Source organism: Panthera onca, chromosome D2, assembly GCF_046562875.1.
Source record: "Panthera onca isolate mPanOnc1 chromosome D2, mPanOnc1 haplotype 2, whole genome shotgun sequence".
Taxonomy (NCBI): Eukaryota; Metazoa; Chordata; class Mammalia; order Carnivora; family Felidae; genus Panthera; species Panthera onca.
In genome coordinates, this window is record NC_138349.1 from 82,310,743 (window position 1) to 82,330,334 (window position 19,592).

The 19,592-nt window shown below is 42.6% G+C and overlaps 1 protein-coding gene across 3 annotated transcripts in view; it reads right to left on the reverse strand.

Annotated features, from left to right (window-relative positions):
- Window positions 1-8,532: 8,532 nt before the first annotated feature.
- A1CF (APOBEC1 complementation factor) overlaps window positions 8,533-19,592 on the reverse strand; it is an 85,306-nt gene continuing 74,246 nt past the window's right edge. Inside the window, exons 10-11 of one of the 3 annotated variants that reach the window (XM_060643021.3) lie at window positions 19,057-19,199; window positions 8,533-15,872 (exon numbers count right to left, since the gene is read on the reverse strand). In XM_060643021.3, coding sequence (XP_060499004.1) covers window positions 15,721-15,872; window positions 19,057-19,199 — 295 coding nt within the window. In that variant the 3' untranslated portion in view covers window positions 8,533-15,720. The remainder of the gene's footprint in view (window positions 15,873-19,056; window positions 19,200-19,592) is intronic. The other 2 variants (XM_060643019.3, XM_060643020.3) reach the window with 2 other exon arrangements.

The following is a 19,592-nucleotide window of genomic DNA, read 5'->3' on the forward strand; positions in this document are numbered from 1 at the left end:
TCTAAGTGTCGTTAGCCAAGGTGACCACTGGATGTCACACTTGATCTAAGTTGCCACACACACAACGTCCCGTGCACGTTGGCTTGGACACTCTCAGGCTTTTAGGAGTTGAGTAGACCTTAGTGATCTTTGAAACCAGAGTCAGTGGCCGGCGGCTGGCAAGTTTTATTTCGCATATGCTTTATTGTTTTTCAGCTTCAATGGAACTTGAATTCGTTAAGACTCTGTCCTATTCTCCAGAGTCCTCCTTGGGCCCTAAACTCACTTGGGTTATTACCCAGCAGGTTCCTCAAGGCAATAAAGGGGGGAGCACCCGGTCTCACTTTACAGGGAAGGCGACTGACCCCCAAGACACCTTCACAGTTTGACCGAGGACACAGGTTAAGTTCATAGTAAACGTGGGACGGGAACTGCTGTCACTCGACTCCCAGGTTGGCCTCTGGCATTGAGCCTGGCGCTTGAGAGATATATCAAGATTATGCACCTTTAGGATATTTTTATAGTGCAGAAGCAGATGAGATCATTATGTAGCTGAAGCTCTCTCCTAACCTCCGTCCAATCCACAAGCTTCAGAAAACTTTGGCTGTCACATTGGCACTCTATCGGATGTTTTCTCTCGTGCATTTTATTGGGGGTTGGGGCTGTGGTTGGACATTGGAATGTGTTTCCCAGGGCACTTAGCAGAGATACGTCAGGCTAACAATAAAGTCCACAGCCCCTAACAGGAAACCAGTAAGACAAGTCAAGGGTCACGATTTATCCCAGCTCTTATCGGAAAAAGCAAGCCAACAGACCTCACTCTGAGTACTAATAAGTTACAATGTAACCGCACACACACGTTTAGATTTTCATAACTACCAGAGGGAGGGTAGGCTAATGTTGCTCACATTTTACCAATTGCCTTTGGAAAGAGCAGGCCAGAGAGGGTCACGATCCCTCAAAGTTCGACTTCCCCGGTCGTGTTCTCGTTAGAAGAGCAGAAGGTTATTTCTGGGATTATCTCAGCAGAACTGCAAGCCTGCAGGACTATTGACATAAGAGTAAATCAGGCTTGCCCTGAAAATGTTTCACCGCCCAGGGCACCTGTCCCTCGATTCTGCTAAGTGTGGGGAGGTTATGGTCCCTTCCGTGGGGACCAGAAATACGGACGGTGGGCCATGCCTGTGTCTTCAGTTGGTGGGAATTTTGAAGGTTCACAAGAAAGCACGCTGGCAGTCTCTTTAAAGTCTGGTTTGCAGAATCTCGATGTCAAGGAGTAAAGAGCATAGTGTAGCCTTTAGAAGGGGAACAAATATTAAAGAGCGTCACGTCCAATCACTTCAGATCACAGATCATACTCACAAAGCCAACCACTGCAGCCAAGGTGATGAACACAGCCATCCCCCTTCAACGTTTTCTGCTGCTGTCTGGCCATCCATCCGTCTTCTCTCCCCCAGGCAGCCACGGATCTGCTTTCTCTCACTGTACAAGGGTCTCCATATTCTGGAACCTTACATAAATGGAAGCACACAGTGTGTACTCTCTTTTCGTTTGGCTTCCTTCACATGGCATACTTCCTTCGAGATGCCTCTGTCTTAACAGTTATCAATAATTCATCCTACTTACTGCTGGGCAACATTCCTTGTATAAATGAGCCATAATTTCTTTATCCGTTTATTCACCTTGTTAATAAATGGGCTTTTTCCAGTTATCAGCTACTACAAATAAAGCTGCTATGAACATTCACGTTTAGGTCTTCCTATGGGTATAGGCTTTTGTTTCTCTTGGGTCAATACTGGGGGAGAGAGGGGAGCCTGGGTGGCTCAGTCCGTTAAGTGTCCCAACTCCTGATTTCTGCTCAGGTCATGATCTCACAGTTTGAGTTTGAACCCCATGTCGGGCACTGTGCTGACAGCGTGGAGCCTGCTTGGGATTCTCTCTCTCCCTTTCTCTCTGCCCCTCCCCTGCTTGTGCTCTCTTTCTCTCTCACAATAAACAAATAAACGTTAAAGAAATACCTAGGTATAGAATAGCTAGATCATATGATAGGCATGTATTTAACTTAAAAAAAAAACAGCTTTATGGAGTTATATTGGATATATAGTACACTGGGCATATTTAAATGACAAAGTTCGATAAGTTTCAGCGTATTTATGTACCTGTGAAAGCATCACCACATTTAAGATAGTAAATGTATTGATCACTCAGAAACATTTCCTGGTGCTCCTTTGTAATCCTCCTTCCCTTCCCAACCTCAAACCCAGGCAACCTCTGACCTGTTTTCTGTCAAAAGAGAGTAGTTTGTATTTTCTAGAATTTTAGAGAATGGAGTAATATAGTGTGTGCTATTCTGTGTTTGGCATCTTTCATCCAATATAATTATTTTTAAATTCATCCATGTTGTAGCAAATAAATAGTTCATTCCTTTTTTTAAAAAAAATTATTTTGAGAGAGCGAGAGAGTGAGCAGGGGAGGGATAGAGAGGGAGGGAGAGAGAATCCCACGCAGCCTCCGCCTTGTCAGGACAGAACCCGATGCGGGGCTTACAAACCGTGAGACCATAGCCTGAGCCAAAATCCAGAGTCGGGTGGCTTAACAGACTGAGCCACCTGGGTGCCCCATCATTCCTTTTTCTTGATAAGTCGCATTTCATTAAATGGGTGGGTTTTTGGCTGTGACAGAGAAAGCCGGTAGGAACAGTCATGTACAAGTTTTTGTATGGAAAGAAGCTTTCATTTCTCTCTGGCGGGTCATTTGGTGAGTGTGTTGCAACTTGTGCACATGCTTTCCACACTTGGTATGGTCTGTCTTTTTTTTTTTAATTTTTTTTAATGTTTTTATTTATCTTTGAGACAGAGACAGAGCATGAGCAGGGGAGGGGCAGAGAAAGAGGGAGACACAGAATCCAAAGCAGGCTCCAGGCTCTGAGCTGGCAGCACAGAGCCCAACGCGGGGCTCGAACTCACGGACCGTGAGATCATGACCTGAGCTGAAGTCGGACGATTAACCGACTGAGCCACCCAGGCACCCCGGGATGGTCTGTCCTTAATCTCAGCTATTCTCCTACGTGTACGGAGCTCTCTCTCATGGTCTTTGCATTTCCCTGATGGGGAAATGATATTGAGTATCGATAATGATATTGAGTATTTTTAAATGTGTTTATTTGCCATCTGTACATGCTTTGGTCAAGTGTCCATTAACGTCTTTTGCTTATTTTTTATCGGATTGTTTTCTTTGTGTTAAGTTTTGAGAATTCTTTACATATTCTGGGACACATGTCCTTTGTAAGATACCTGCTTTGCAAAGATTTTCTCCTCGTCTGTGGCTTATTTCACCTTCTCTTGTAGACTAGAAGTTTTTGATTTTGAGATTCAGTTTATCAATTTGTTCTTTTATGGACTATGCTTTTGGTATTGTATCTAAGAAATATTTGCTTATCCTAGGGTCACAAAATTTTTCCCTTATTAATTTATTTATTGCCAGAAATATTTTTATTTTTTACTGTCTACTTATTTTTGAGACAGAGCCAGAGCACAAGCAGGGGAAGAGCTGAGAGAGAGGGAGACACAGAACTTGAAGCAGGCTCCAGGGTCTGAGCTGTCAGCACAGAGCCTGATGTAGGGCTTGAACTCGCAGAGTGCGAGATCGTGACCTGAGTCAAAGTTGGACGTTTCGCTAACTGAGCCACCCACGTGCCCCATGAGCATAAGGTTTTAAAGTTTTTGTCTAAAAATATTCCTTCCTTTTCAATTTTCTAGACGAGTTTATATAGAATTGATATTTCTTCCTTAAATATCTTGTAGAATTCATCAGTATAGCCATTGAGACATGATGTTTTCTTTGTGGGGATGTTTTTATCTACAAGCTTAATTTGTTTAAAAGCCATTGGACTATTGATGCTATCTATTTCTTCTTGATTAGACTTTGACAATTTGTGTCTTTCAAGGAACTTACCCATTTTGTAAACTGCTCAATTTCTTTTAATATATTTGTTCATAATTTTCCTTTGTTATCTTTTTAATATCTATATAATGTGTGGTGTATTAGTAACTTGTTGTCTTTTCTCCTCTTTTTCTGATCAGTTTGGCTCGAGGCTTACTAATCTTACTAATCTTTGATTTATCAAAGAAATAACTTTTGGTTTCATTGATTTTCTTTGTTGTTTTCCTGGGTTTTATTTCATTGATTTTCATGCTTATCTTTATTATTTCTTTTCTTCTGCATGTTTTCATTTGCCCTCTTTTTCTATATTAAAAAAAGATTTGAGACTTTCTTTCTAATATATATATTTAGTGCTATAAGTACTCCTTTGTGGTATCCTGGATATTTTGATATACTGAGTTTTCCTTTACGTTCAGTTCAACATATGTTCTAAATTTTTTCCTTGACTGAGCCAACCAGGCACCCTTTTCCAGATAGTCTTTCTGTTACTGGTTTTCAGTTTGATTCTATTGTGATCAGAATATACTCTGTATGGCTAGGATTCTTTTAAATTCTCTGAGATTTCTTTTACGGCCCCAAATAAGGTCTATCTTGGTACATTTGAAAGGAATATTTGCTTCATAAATTATTGAGAATAGTATTCCAATCTCCAGCCATAATCAGGCATTTTTTTTATTCTCCTTTTAATTCCCTCAGTTTTTGCTTCATGTGTTTTGAAGTTCTATTATTAAGTGTACAAACGTTTAAGATTGTTCTGTCTTCTTCAAATTAGCTCCTTTATCATTAGGAAATAGACTTCTTTATTCCTGGCCATGATCTTTAACATGTCTTTTTGAGTTTTATTGTTGTTGTTGTTGTTGTTGTTGTTGTTTTCTGAGTACGTGCAGCCTGGGGTGAAAGTGGAATTTATGTCCATTAATACACACATTTAGCAATTTCCCTTCCCCGCTCTACTTTCTGAGATTTCTCTTATGTTCTGTCTCCTGGGACTCCTTTGCCTGGTCTCTTTGGCTAACAGGATGTGTTTCTCTCAGAGTTCTGTCTTCCTGTGTTCTCATGCAGCTCTGCATGGCTGGGTCTGCTCTCTGGGTGAAGTGGCAAGGGAAAAGAGTGAAAATGAGGATTCTTTCCACACTCTTCCTCTTCTGCCTGGATACTAGAATCTTCTCTGGGGTTCTCTGTGCTGCTGTTGCCACTGCCGCTGCCCCCTTGTAAGGAGGTCAGGGGTGGGCAAGACAGGGAGAGAGAAAAGGAGGCTAAAAAAGGAAAAAATAAAGACAGTCCTCCACCCTCCCCCGCCCTGCTGGGTTCTTCCTTTCCTGGGCCTCTGGCCAGAAAAGGAGATTTCTCTTACACGTTTTAGTGTTCATACTTGTAAAATTTCATTACCCTGAGGTTAAATCCTAAGAGATAAAGGAGAAAAAAAAAACCCACCAGGAAAGCTCACTATCATTATGGATTGATCTTCAAGTTTTGACTTTTCACCTCAAGCTGCCTGCTAGAATTTTCTGTTGTCATCAGTGGGAGAAATCAACTGCAGTTGGATTGCTTCTTTGTACAGCACCAGAAGTCTGTGAGCCTGATTTTTACTTGTTCCTTAGAGAAGGGAACCCAGACATTTCCATCAGAATCCTATGTCCTATGTGTAGAGTTTTGTAATGATAATGACTTCTATTTATTTGGTTCTTACCATGTCAAACACTGTGATGAGTATCCTAATGTACATTATCTCAAAAAATTCGTATCCTAACCCTATGAAAGAGATATTGTAGCTTCTCTTTAATGGATGAGGAAAGAGAATCAAGTAGATTAAGTTTTTCCCATGTTCCCAACAGTTGGTAGTTGGCAGAGCAGACTCCATTTTGACTGGCTCCAAAGCCTGTGCTCTTAGCCATTCTGCAAGTTTGCATGGGATTAAAAAGAACGATTGGAACTATGTGAAGCTGGACTCTGAACGGCAGAGCAGCAGGTCTCAGTACACAAATGCAAGCATGAAAGAAAAAAAAATATTTTTCTGTAACCTAACTTGATTTTTTCCTGAGCTCCCATCTCCGGGGGGGCAGGTCCAAGCAAAAACTCGCCCACATTCGTCCTTCCATTGTTGAGATTGTGCAACAATCATTGGTGTCCTACAGACTGGTGGGGATGAATCGAGATTCCCTGCGTTCTTAGTTTTTCAGATCTCCTTCTTCTCTCTCTCCCTGTCCGCATTCTATTTGGGGGATGAGGGCATGCCTTCTTCCCCTCGCTTTTCCACGGTACTCTGTCTCTACCATAAATCACTTTCTCCCAGTCTTTCGCTTCCTCCCCAAACCCTGTAAATTCTTTGAATTGCTAAGGCATTTGGAAGACCAGAGCCAGAAAGGCTTGTGTGGACTCTGTTTGATGTTTGGCCAGATACTTTCATTGAAGCAGTGATAGATGGGCTTGCTGAGGAAAGAGGAAAATACAGTGAGAATAGAAGTAAGTTGATATCTTTCTTTCTCTTTCCATGCCTTCCCTTCCCCTTCTTCATTTCCTCTCTCCCTCCTTCCCTCCCTCCCTTCTCTCCCTCCCTTTTCTCCCTCTTCCCATCCCTCCCTCCTCTTCTGCTTCCCTGGGTCCTTCACTCTCTCGCTTCATCCCTCCCTCCCTTCCTTTCTTCTTCCCACCCCATCAGCATTTGTGAGCACCTCCTGAGAGGTATGTACAACTTCCTTAGCTTTTATTCTCCTCAGCATCGAGCATATGCTCCTGCATACTGACAACAGCAAGTTATTCATAAGCTCAAAAATTGGGTTGGTTTCGCAGGGTGATGCATGCCAACGTTGGACGACTCTATTATACACCTGAAACTAGTCTAACACTGTATCTTAACTAACTGGAATTAAAATAAAAACTTAAAAAAATTGGGTTGGTTCCTCTGACTTTGCATAAGAGCCTCGGTGACTCTGCTGATAAACACATTGGCATTTGCTGTAACTTTATAGCTTTTTTGCTGTTGTAGCCATTATCTGCTGTTCACAGCAGATTATCCTGAAGCTTAGCAAATTTAAAATACCTGCTTCCAAAGCCCAGTCATGCAGTTGTGGGCAGCCCTTGGTTCACAGCCTGTCGGCTGCAGGCTGCCTCCAGTTCCCTGCCCCATGGCCCTTTCCATAGCACGGCTCCTGGTGTGGCAGCTGGCTTGACCAGAGTGAGTGAGCGAGACCCAGAGAGAGGCCAGTGAGATGGGGAGCATCATCTGTTACAACCTGATCTTAGAAGAGATGTCCCGCATTCTAGTCATTAGAGGCAGTCACGGCCAGCTCCGGCCTGTCTTTACAGAAGAAGATTATACAATGGTGTGAAGATGGGACCCATGGAACCATCCCCACCACAGATGTACCTTCAATGGGTTATGAGACTTTGAGAAATTCTGAGCTAAACGAACAGTTCCGCTTTCATTTGGGAAGGGAGGGGTTCCAAGCCCAGTGCCAGATGATCTCATGTGCCATACTTCGTTTCACCCTCACACCTTTCCTGTGTTGTAAATACTTGTGGCAAGCTCTGTTGGTTCTCCTCAGCGTTCATCATTCCATTCTTTCATAGCAAAATACCTCTTTATGGTGGCCCAGATAAGGACTACATTTCACATCCTCTCATGTGCCTAAGCTCTGCCCAATGGGATGTAAGCCAGCGTGAAGCGTGGCAACTTCCAGTGCATCTCCTTAAGGGAAAGCTGCTTAGCTGTCCTTTCCTCTCCTTGTTTCTATCTTCTTCTTTCCTTCTACCGGGATGTATGTGCCATCATCTTAGACCATGAGATGGAGATCCTACAAGTAAGGAGACAAGAAGAAAGACTTTCTGTTCATAACCCTGTGAAGACTTCTGCCAGCTTTGTACTACTTTTGGGACTTTTGGGGCCAGTGACAACAAGTTGTTGCCTTATTTAAATCGCTGCCATTTTGGATACTGTCACTGGCAGCCAAACCCAGTCCCAGCTAATTTGGAATTTCGTACTTAGAAGCGGGGTGCTACCTGTAACAAAAGTCAAAATACGCGGTGTTGGCTTAGGGCAGGGTTGGCAAACTTGTCATAAAGGGACAGATGGTAACTATTTTAGGCTCAGTGGGCCACCTAGGGTCTTGTCACAGATTTTCCCTTTATATTTAAGCAACCTTTTAAAGTGTAAAAAATGTCTTGGCTCAGTCCTTTAAAAAGATAACAACCGTTCTTAGCTCAAGGACCAACAACAACAAAAAAAAACCAGGTAGCTGGATCTGGCCTTTGAAGGATAGTTTGTGACCTCTGTTCTTTTCCATTAGGGATCAGCACCTGCCCCCAGGGCAAATGTTGACCTCAGAGCCCACTGACCTTTCTGGAGTCACGTTTTCTTATCATTTGTAGTTTCTGGGTATTTCTCTTGTTTTCTTTATTGATCGGAAAATAATGCACTTAATTGTTGAAAGTTCCCTTTACCCTCAGAAGATGCAGCAGAGGGAACTTTTATCAGAGATGCAAATGTAAGGAAATCACCAAAAGGATACCTGCTTTTATAGGTCATTACTGTTTAGGTATTGACTCAAAAAGAGTAAAGCTGTAGTTTTCAGGAAAGAGAAAATAAATCGGCGACTCAGGCTGGTACTTATTAAAACTTTATGAGGTTACATGAAAATTCAATCGAAATCATCTTGTCATCTTGAAGGTACACTAGTCATCACAATACTGCATTACTTCTTAGTTCCTGTCGTTCATGATTGTAAGGCACCGGCTCCATTGCATTTACATCTTCGAAGCCAATGATCACTGTCCTGATGAATGGATGTTGTCATTTTACTTAGTATATTCAGATAGACCCAGGTCCTATAGGATATGGTACTCAAAGTACAAAAACAAGCGCTCTATGCACATTCTTTAATACTGTTTCTGTTTCTCCTTTTCTTTGGTGCCTCAGCTAACTAACGTCACATAAATCAGGTCGATAGTACCAAAAAGGAAAAGAAGCAAGAGATTGTGTAACACCTGGAAGCTAGAAACACAGTTTGCTGATGGCATTCTCTTTGTTGGGAGGAGGTAACGATATCTGGCTGTAATGCAGTCAGAGAAATGAGAAAGCAAGAACTCGGGAAGGAATAGAAACAAAAATACCAACAATTACACTAAATATTTAAACCAGTGATAATGATGGATTGATGTAAAGAGACTCATCTGCGGCTCTTGTCCCAAGATCCCCCAAATCTCTTAGGAATTACAGGAAAAAGTGCCAAATTTCAAAATAAAATTGCCATTTGAAAAGAGCATGTATCCTGCATTGCAAATCATTTCTTGCAAACCATACAGGTGTAGCTCAGGCTTGTTCAAAAGGTTTTTGAATTGTCTAAACACGAGTATGTTTAGAATCCAGAAATACTTAATAACAAACTGTTTTCAAGTGAATAACAAAGTCTGGCTACCTGTTCTTTAACATCATAAATCAGTGGGTGAACTTGGCAATTCCACGTTTCAAAGCATGTGTTTTTGTTTTGTTTTGTGTTTTATAAAACTGCCTGTGTCATGTGCTGGTGAGGATGTACAGCAACTAGAACTCTTTTTTTTTTTTTTTTTTTTTTAAGTTTCTATTTTTAAGTAATTTCTACACCCAAAGTGGGGCTTGAACTCACAACCCCGAGATCAAGAATCATGTGTTTCACTGACTAAGATAGCCAGGTGCCCTTGCTGACGTCTGTTTTAAATCTGCACTGCTAACGAAGATTGTTTCCTCTTGTTTTTTGCACTATCTTTGCTATTTCTCCTGGGAAAGAGCTTTGAAAACTCATTTTACTTAAATCGCAATAATAACAGGTCAAGGGTGAAAGTCATCTTTGCCAAGGCTTACAGCACCCACCTTGTATTTGACAGTAATGGCTGAAACTTAAAATTGAGAACAGGGTTGATTTAATTTGGGGGATTCTGACTAAGTGAAAAAAGCTACGAACTGGTGAACTTCAGTGCAATTGCACTCAGTTTGCAAAAATGCAGAGGATGCGTCACAGGACCGTGTACTGTGCTGTGGAAATACACACACACCCGTTCATAGTTTCCGGCAGAGGAGAAGGTGCATAATAAATACAGACGAATCATCCATTCTATGAAATAGAGGCCTCTGGTTTATAGCAATAGAGATTATAATTTGTTTAATTCTTACTATCAGCGAAGAAAATAATGAGAGAGTAAAAGGAAGTTCTATAAAAAGGAAAGTATCTGTCAATATTCTTCTCCATTAAGAAATACTCAACACTTTATATGAGATTATATGAGGATAGTTCATGAGCAACAGTAATGTCGACGTGAGAGGCAGATATTTGAGCAAATCTGTAAAACACGGAAGGGAAAAAGCAGCGTCCCTTTTACGAGGAAGGCTGATGTTCGAAGTCCTTCCTGGTTTGCAGCATAAGGAGCTTGGTTTAAGGAAGAAAGGAACCGCCAAATCCTCCAAAACCCTCCCAATGCCCTACCTTTCATCTTGTTCCCTGTCCCATCTGGCCCCAGTGGCAGAGCTCAGGACCCGGAGCCCAGGGGCTTGGGGAGGACGACCAGGACCAGAAAGGGGTTGGTGGTGGGGTCACTGGGTGGGGAGGAGATTGAGGGTAATCATAAATGAGAGGACGACACATTTCTCTTGGTTTCTCTCTGCTCCTATCTCCGTCAGAAAGAAGTCAGTTGGGCATTTTCCTTTAACGTGCACCTGTTCTGGAGAGGATAAAGCCAATTCTATAAGATTAAAAAAAAAAAAAAAGGAACGACAAGAAAAGAAAAGGAGCCAACAAGATGAGGTCACTGTATAATTTGTTGTCTAACTGGGACACATTTGTGAGTCTGAAGGGTTATTGTCAATATTGATAAACAGGGCTGTCCCGGCAAACAGAACATACTGTCATCCCAGAGGGACATAGTTAACCCCGAGTGGGGTTGATGTTCTTCAGTCTCCAAGAAGTCTCTGAAGGCAGCTTATTTTCTTTAAAGTGCTGTTTCTTGGCACCTCCCCTTCCATTAGACAAAGTAAGGAAAATGCAAGGAATATTCTTCCTGATTTCTCTCCCCAAACGGGAGAACAGTGGGAGGAGGGAGGTGTAGAAGGGTTCTAGATCTCATTCCAGGCATGTTCGAATGAATGGGGGCTTCTGGTTTCTAGGCAAATGAGTGAATTATTTTTCACTTCCAGATTGTTTACCAGTTTCTTTTCACTATTAGCTGAAGTATAAGGCTTTCTTTTTCTCTTTTCTACAAAACTGAGGTGACCTGGGAATGCCTAAAGTTCACATTCTCCCATCAGTGAGTGTATGTGTTCAAGATATGCACTGTTCTCCCTATTAAACTCACACATTCTATTTCCTGTAGAAATATTGTAAGAAAAACCTGGCTTGTAAAATGGACATTCTCTGTAGAATTTTCTGTAGAATTCGGTAGAATATTCTGTATGAATTTTCTGTTGAAAAAAGTTTTTGTATGTTCTAGTCCATAAGCAAAGTGATCTGGCATGGAGGTCAGAAAGTCTCATTTCTCTGATGGTTTTTTACTCATTAGAGCAGGACATGCTTGGCTTAGTCCTAACATTGGCAAAGGCAAACATCGATCCTGGTGGATACATGACATTTTCTATGACTATGTTCTTGTAAAGCTTGAAGCATTTTCAAGACATCACTAGAATGAAGTAGAATTTCAACATCATATTTGGTGATCAGTTCAACAAAAAGCAGTAGGTAACTATTCCATGTCAGGTAGGAATATTGGGTCCCTAGTTTCTCTGTCTTCCAAGAAGTACATTGAAATTCCCAAATTTTGCCGTTAATGTTTTCTTGTAAAAGTATTTACCACAAAGTTTACTGTAAGTGTTATACTTGAAGCTTGGTTTTGTCTTGGACAGAGGTATTTATATATAGGTAAAAATGTATCCCCAAGATGTAAAAAGATATAAGTTGTTTCGTCTCCTGGGTATTTCTGTACGAATGAAGTCAAGGAGGCGATGAATGACCATGGCCTTGTGTGAACCCTGGGGCACACTGCTCACTGTGAGTTGTAAGTTATTTGGGGGAAATCTTGGCTTGTCCTGGAGCTACGCAACATTACTATATTTTATCAAACTCTGTAGCTTTGGATACAAAAACAATTTACTCCAAATACTGTCTTTACTGACTCTTCTTCTTGAAAAGCCACCCTGGAGAATCTCCCTGTCCCCATGGATTCAAACTGTGACCCAGTTGTCCAAGGCAGAACTAGAAAACAGTCATTTAAAACATATCGTGAAAATGGACATAAATCAAAAATTACATTGAGGCAATATTTATGAAAAGCTAATCAATGTGAATGGGAGGTTGTGTTTACAAAAACTTTTAAGTAAAACTAAACCTAATTTCCTGCATAAGGATTACATAGCCATAATAGCTATTAAATTACATAGCTATTAATACATAGCTATAATTTGATCTCCATTCACCATTAAAAAGTCCAGGACCTGTGGTTTGTTAGATATTTTTTGAAGTCAATGTTTTTTTTTAACATGAGGTAGCTTTCTAGCAGCATTTTGGGTGCTTTTACGCCAACACAGTGTGGTCTGGCATGATACCAGGTTTGGGCACAGGTGGGAGGCAAGAACTGGCTCTGTAGGAAAACTGTATCTTACTACAGGTGAAGATGGTCTTCTTGTTACAGTAAATGGGGTGGGAGAGAAATATAGCAATTGGAGAATAAGCAGCACTCTTACGGGTAAGAGAATAGATATCTAATCTCACTACTGTACCATTTCTCGTGAGTAACAGTGGTTAATTTTAATTTTCACTAAGCTATTAAGTACCAAAACTTAGAAACTCAATTCTAATTTACTAGATGCTCCTAAATGATTGGTTTGGCACTCTGTTATCATTTGGTTGGTTTACTCATGTTAGTTTCTTCTGTGAAGAGTCTTTTCTAGGAAATAAGAAAGCAAGAAGTAACAAAAAATAGATTTGATGCATAAGGTACGATAGGTATTAAACAGGTGCTAGTTTCTGACGTCCAAAAACATCAACATCATGTGAAGTAAACCTGTGGTCCCACACTTGATTTTTAAACATCTCATTTTTTTAAAGTTCCAAACTCATTATAGCTGGAGCTGTTCTACATGACTCAATTTGGGCAAAGTCAATACATATGGCACTACAGACACATTGATACTTTCTACGAATAGGTTCTAATGGAATTCAAAGTATTCTCTCGATTTTACTAGAATGAAGTAAAATTTCAGCAAAAAGTAAAACCATAGTTACTTGCTTGAATACAGTCCATCCTTACGAGGTAAATGTACAAATACCTGTGTTTCCTTGGTGTTGAAGTGGCAATTCTCGATACTTTGCTATTTTTGTATGTTTAGGCTTCTCTTCTTAGCCTTTAAAAAACTCATTATGATTTCACCCAGAATAATGATTTTTCTCATAAAAAGATTCCTGTGGTTAACTAACTGTTCATTTTGATTAAATTTAAAACTCCTCTGGATGAAACCTTCTATTTTGCATTGACGAGACATGTAGAAGGAATCTTTTCTATTTCCAGAGATTTTAAAGAACATTAAAGCTTTTGCTCTTGGAGTTTGGAATGCTTTTTTGGACTCAGTGGGAATTTGCCTGCCTCAATGTAATTACTCTTTTTGAGTATAAAAGCAGGTCTGTCCAGGAATGTAGATTTGGACCTCAAAATTGCTTATGGAGGAATTTTTCACTTCCTCATTTTTAAAACTAGTTTGGTCCAAAAGTTAGTTTGAAGCCAGTATGAATTATATTCAAATTTGTACTTTTTATGAGATGAATATGTGTAAAAATATGATTTGGCTATTTAGAGAAATTTTTCTTGCATTTTTCTATTTAATGAGAAAGAAATAAAAAAGGAAGACATTAAGGGTTGAAGACAGGGTTGAAATGGAAAGATTATGGCCATTCCCAAAGTTAGTTGCACATTGAAATCACCTGAGATTTTTAAAAAGTACCGAGAATATCACCCCGTGGTATTCTAATGTAATCCATATGAGGCGCCATCTTGGTAAAGGCATTCTGAAAAGCCTTCCGGGTGTTTCTGATGTGCAGTTAAGTTTGGGAGCCACTATCCTAGGGAATATGAGGATCAAAATGTAAAGCTGAAAGCACCGGGTCTTTCAGAGTGAGCTTAGCCTTGAGGCCTTTGATACCTGATTAGAATTAACAGAACTGAAAGGTTACAAGGACTTTTAACTCTTATTGGAATTTAGCTGATTTTGATTGGAATCTGGGCTGATTTTGGATCCCAGGATCCCATTCAAGAGTTGACCAATGGTTCTATGTTTTCATGTGTATGTCTTCCTTTGAGTCCTGTAGAATTTTTACCAGGGCCAAAGGATTTTTTTAAATGGAAATTCTGGTACTGTAGGTCTTAAACCACTAATGAGACTGAAACAGTAGTGATAGGTGTTTGGAGTTCAGACCTGGGTTATTTCTATTTTGATACAGACGTAGTCATTTACATGTATGGCAAGAAAGTAGAGCTTTCTGCTCCCTCCATCCTGTTTTTTTGTAGCACCCGTATCCCTAGAAGATGTTCCTGGAGAGAGGCCTGAAGCCCTCGAGGATTTTGGTAAACAGCACCCTGGCTGGGTGTCTAAGAATCAGCTTCTGATCAATCGGCAGTGGTGGGTGTAAGGTTTCTGTGCTCAGTTCAAGACCAAAGGGCTCAGACATGGTAAAGCTGTCCGATACTCGTTGAAAACAGAAGGGAGGAAAGGTGGAGGATTTGTGGGCAGATTTCATGCGAGTGGGTGAGACAGTCCAAGGCTGACCCCACGTCAATATAACAGTCTCTGAATGCCGGACGGTGGACCGGATGCTGCAAAAAGTCCAAAGAAATGAGAGTGGATCTTCACTCCTCTGTTTGAAAAGACTTCACAGCCCCTTTGCTGAGTAGGAAAAAGCGTCACAAGTGATGATCGGTAGATCTGATGCGCCTTTTTATGGTATTAGGCACGAGCCACGTGAGACAGATATGAAAACAAATCAATGTGAACAAGCGAAAAGTTTACAAGGAGAAGTCCTTTTACGCCGGGGTGATTACTGTGTTGGGGGACCATTGGCAAGGATGGGGGTTCCAGGGAAGGAGAGGTGCGGGCCGATGAGTTTAGTAAACAGTGGGCCCGGGTTCATTTTATCGTTACCTGCAGCACATCACGCTGACTTCCAGGAGGTCCCCAGGGGTCACGGGGGCCACAAAGATGCTGACCTAGGACAGACTGACCTGGGGCATTTTTTGGATGGAAGTGATGCTGACCCCATCAGACCTTGGGCAGTCTTTCACGGACCCCAGCCTGAGGACATACCCCATGCGGCGGGCAATGCGAACGCCTTTCATAGAGCGTCCTCCCCGGCCCCCACCCTGCCTGTTTGTGACTCTCTGTGTCACAGAAGCAGCTGTGAGCCCAGGTTAAGACTCTGGAATTCACATGGCTCTCTTTGTTGTTTCTGGCCCAGGTCTGCTGACCCCTGAACGCTTGCTGGTTAACAGGTCTCTCTTTACACTGTCAGGGTTCAGAAACCCGTCACCAGGTCCCTCAGGAGCCTGGGAGAAACGACTGTTGGGGCAATGGTTCTTTAGCTTTCTGTTAGACAAAAGCCTGCTCGACATTTGATTTCACTGGGAATACAGCCTCCTATCATGATTCTACAATTAGTATACACTAACCAGTCTCGGGCAAGGCATCGCTTTAGGAAAAGTATTACTTGTGATCGTAAGGAAACTGAGTGAGAGGTTTATTTCTTCCGGATAGAGTTGTGTGTGTCTTATTCTTAAATTAAAAGAAAGATATCTTCAGAAGGCTCCATATCCATCCCCTCGGGCAGTCACTGCAAAAGTGGGGTAGACCTCATACGTCGTATATGCTGCTAAGTCTTGTCCAAGGGTCACCGCTTGCTTGAGCTGGGCCGCGGACACAGGTGCACTTGCGTTAGGGACAGCGTATCCTGGAGAAGGAGGCAGAGAGAGCTTCAGCAAAGGCATCCGGGTGTCCTCCCTTTTGGTTAACTGTCTTCTTTTTGGGATATGAAAGTTTGATGTCGCTTAAAGCCAAAAGTTTAATACGTCCCTCTAAAAAAGTGAACTCCTGGGGCACCCGGGTGGCTCAGTCGGTTACGCGTCCGACTTGGGCTCCTGTCTTGACCTCGCGGTGTGTGAGCTCAAGTCCCGCGCCAGGCTGTCTGCTGTCAGCCCAGAGCCTGCTTTGGATCCTCTGTCCCCCTTCCCTCTGCCCCTCCCCCACTCTCTCTCTCTCTCTCACAAATCCACATAAAAAGAAATTAAAAAGGGAACTCAGGAGACATAATATCTAGACTCAGTGACTTAGGGGACAGTGTTCCTCAAAGCGAGGTCAACTATGTGTGCCCTATCCACTTCATGCTTGCAGAATCAGAAACACCAGAGATCGAGTCTGAGAAACAGAAACTTAACAGGATGCTGAGTTAATTACACTTGAGACTTGGGTCTTTATCAGAGGGTCGCAAAATTTACAAAGGAGGAGAGGTGATTGAGAGGTTGGCAGGGCTGGAGGAGTGGGGGCTCTGTGGGTCTGATTTTGTGCCCCCACCCCCATCTGAGTGAAATGTTAAAAACTCATTGCTTTTGTCCAAGAAGGACGTATAGGGAGTAGGTAGACCGGTAGAAAAAATACTGAGCGTTTTCGTGTATTTCTACGTAGCACCGTGAAAGCAAATATGTGGGCTGTTTACATTTAGACCCGACCGTGAAGGGCAAAGATCATCTTGCCTCACCAGCAAGCTGTCTGGAGGCCACGATGCTTGTCCTCACCCTCAGACAACTAAGGGGTTTGAGTGGTGAGGAGGCCATCATGGGCAGTCACATTAATATCACGTCTGGCTGATTGACATCCACGTTTAGAGAAAACAGCTATTACCTAAAAGCAATGTTTCTCTGTTAACGTTTTAGATCAAAATTAAACCGTTTCTGAGACGACCCAAAAAGTGTGCAGGTGACAAGAAAAAAGGAAAAATATACTTAAGCAACAAACAGGGACCTGAAAAAAAAAAAAAAAGAAAAGAAAAAGCCCATTTTGTTTATGTGCCGTGGCCATCATCCCAACCCCAGACACATTGATTTCTTTCTGGTGGCTTCTCAGGAAGTGGTGGCAGGAAACTGGCTGGACCGTTTTTTTAAAAATTAAATCCACTCCTTGGCTTGAACACTTTGGCCAGTAATGCTGACTAAGGCACGACTGAAGTTCAGTCTGTTTTCCAACGAGATGAGAAATGTGTTACCGATTACTTCCCTGACTTTGGAAATAGTATTTCTAAATAAGTGAATAAGAAATACACATGTGTGAAGAGAGCGTGTGCATGTGTGTGTGTGGTGTATTTCTATTTTAGGGATTTTGAATTTTCTTCTTCAACTTGGCTAATTTCCCAAGTGCAAGAGTATTTGGAATTTAAACAGATTCTTCCCTTGTGACCCATTATTCTTTGCTTGACTCCACAGCAAAGTTATAAGAGAGGCTCTCAGATTCTCAGGCATCCCCAAGACAACTCTCATGCCCTAAATATTTTTTACTTCTTGTGGGAGCAAACAGAAGTGAGGACAAGAGCAAACGTTCTTAGGTAAAAGCAAATCCTTTGCAATGTGCAACTGGAAAATTCTGACAGTGGCTCATTTGTTTTTACGGTACATTATTTAAGTGGCTTTGGGGTGCAGCTGTCCACAAGACAGGGGCTGAAACTTCTCCCAGAACCGAGAAGCCATGGCACAGGACCCCCAGGAGACTGACATGTCAACACCCTGTTGTGTGGGAAGCGAGCACACAGCTCGCACACAGCTCACTGTGATGGCCCCAGCACAGCCCAGGGGACCTGCCCTGTGCATTGGCAGCTGTGGTCTTGGCAACCTCATGGGGGCACGCCACACATCCTCTCCACGTTCTACAGAACAAAGCTGGCATTGAGGTCACATTCACCGGTTGCAACCTTGCTTGCCAGAATGGAAAACACATTCGCAACTTTTGAGAAACAAAAGAAAATCAGAATGGGCCCAGGTGTTATGTTCGTGAGCAACAGACAGTTCTCACGCCTGTATGTGCCCAATATACGAATGAATGCATGGGTTGACAGAAATGCCCTATTTCTGGGTCCAGTCAGATCTCTTAATTTGTCTTAAGGGAGGTATGCCAATGCAGTGACTCATGACCAATTTCTTCAAAAGAAATGAACTTTTATTTGCTAAAACTGAACGGAGTTACTTAACCTAACTGTTAAGGAAACATTTCCAGAACAAATTTGTCATCTGGTTTCTTTGAATCTCTAGAGGGTTCACTTTTTAATTGTTAGCATTGGTTGTAGGTACATAATAAATGGGGAAAAGTCTTTTAAATGTGACCCTGGAGGCGTGTCGATCTACGGACAGGCTTTATTCTGAGCAAACAGTGTGCTCCAGACCAAAATTATAGAGCAGATAAAATGAGGGCTGATTATCCACATATTGAAAGGATCTCGATCTGTCTCTGACTCTCTCTTGCACACAGAGTTTTTGACTTAAAATAACTTAAGAAATGCGTGGTCTACACGATTCTTCCAGAAAGCAAAGCAATGAAAGTCAAGTTGAGTTGAAGATGAGAAAAGTGCAGATACTCCAAGGGCTCCTTAAAAGCCAGTTGACCTTGGCCAAATTACTTCATCATCCCTGTCCTTGGTTCCTTCAGCTCACAATGGGCAGTATGCCACAACCTACCTCTTGCGGGGTCCTGAGCGTCACTGATGTAGCATAAAGCATGCGGAGCATTTAGGCGAGCACCTGGCGTGCCCTGAGCGTTCGAGTGAACATCAACTCTTAACAGGCAGTTCCAACCTCTCTCATTAAAAGTGAAAACCCAAGCCGACCAGATGCAGAGGCTGGCTCTTTCGAGATCACGCTGCTACTCAAGCTGAGCCGAGCCTGACCCCCCCCCGCTCCTCCCACCCTCCCCCCTCACTCCTCTCTGTCCTACCTGGATGGTCCACTCACCTGGAGAGCGTCTTTGGTCACAGATGGTGTAAGTCAGATTTCTTGTGGGTGGGGGTCATAAAGAGCTCTAAGGGTCCATGGTCCCAAGGGAGGGTTTCCCAAACACGCTGGGTGGGCTGCCGTGTCCGGCACAATTTTCCGTACCTGGGAAAGCAGCGGCGGCTGCGGGGGCGGTGGGGGCCTCGGCCCCGTCGGTGGGGATGCCCAGGGTGTGGAGGGTGTGCTCTGCCGCGTAGGTCTTGGCTTCGTCCACGTAGGCACTTAGCTTCGGAGGCGTGAAGGGGTGGCTGCAAGACATATCCAGTCGGGGCAGGCATTTAAATTTGGGTGCTGAGGGCTGAGATGGGAGCAAAGTTCCGTCGCTGTTAGTGTTTGCAGATGAGCGGGTAGTGGGGTTTTGTGTGCGTGGTTTTCATTCTCTTTGCATTTAAGACTTGTACGTGTGTGTGTGTGTGTGTGTGTGTGTGCAGGGAGATTTGTGACCTGACCCAGGACCTCAGCGGTGGATACGACATTCCTGGGGCACATGCCTAACGCACCACATGGCTGTTCTACTGCCCACGTGAACCAGGAAAGTTCCTAAAACGTGCAGAGACGCGGGCTTGAGGCGGGGATACCCACTCCCAGAGAGGATCTTTGATCCAAAATTTAAGTGACCGCGCACGGTGTCATGCTGTACA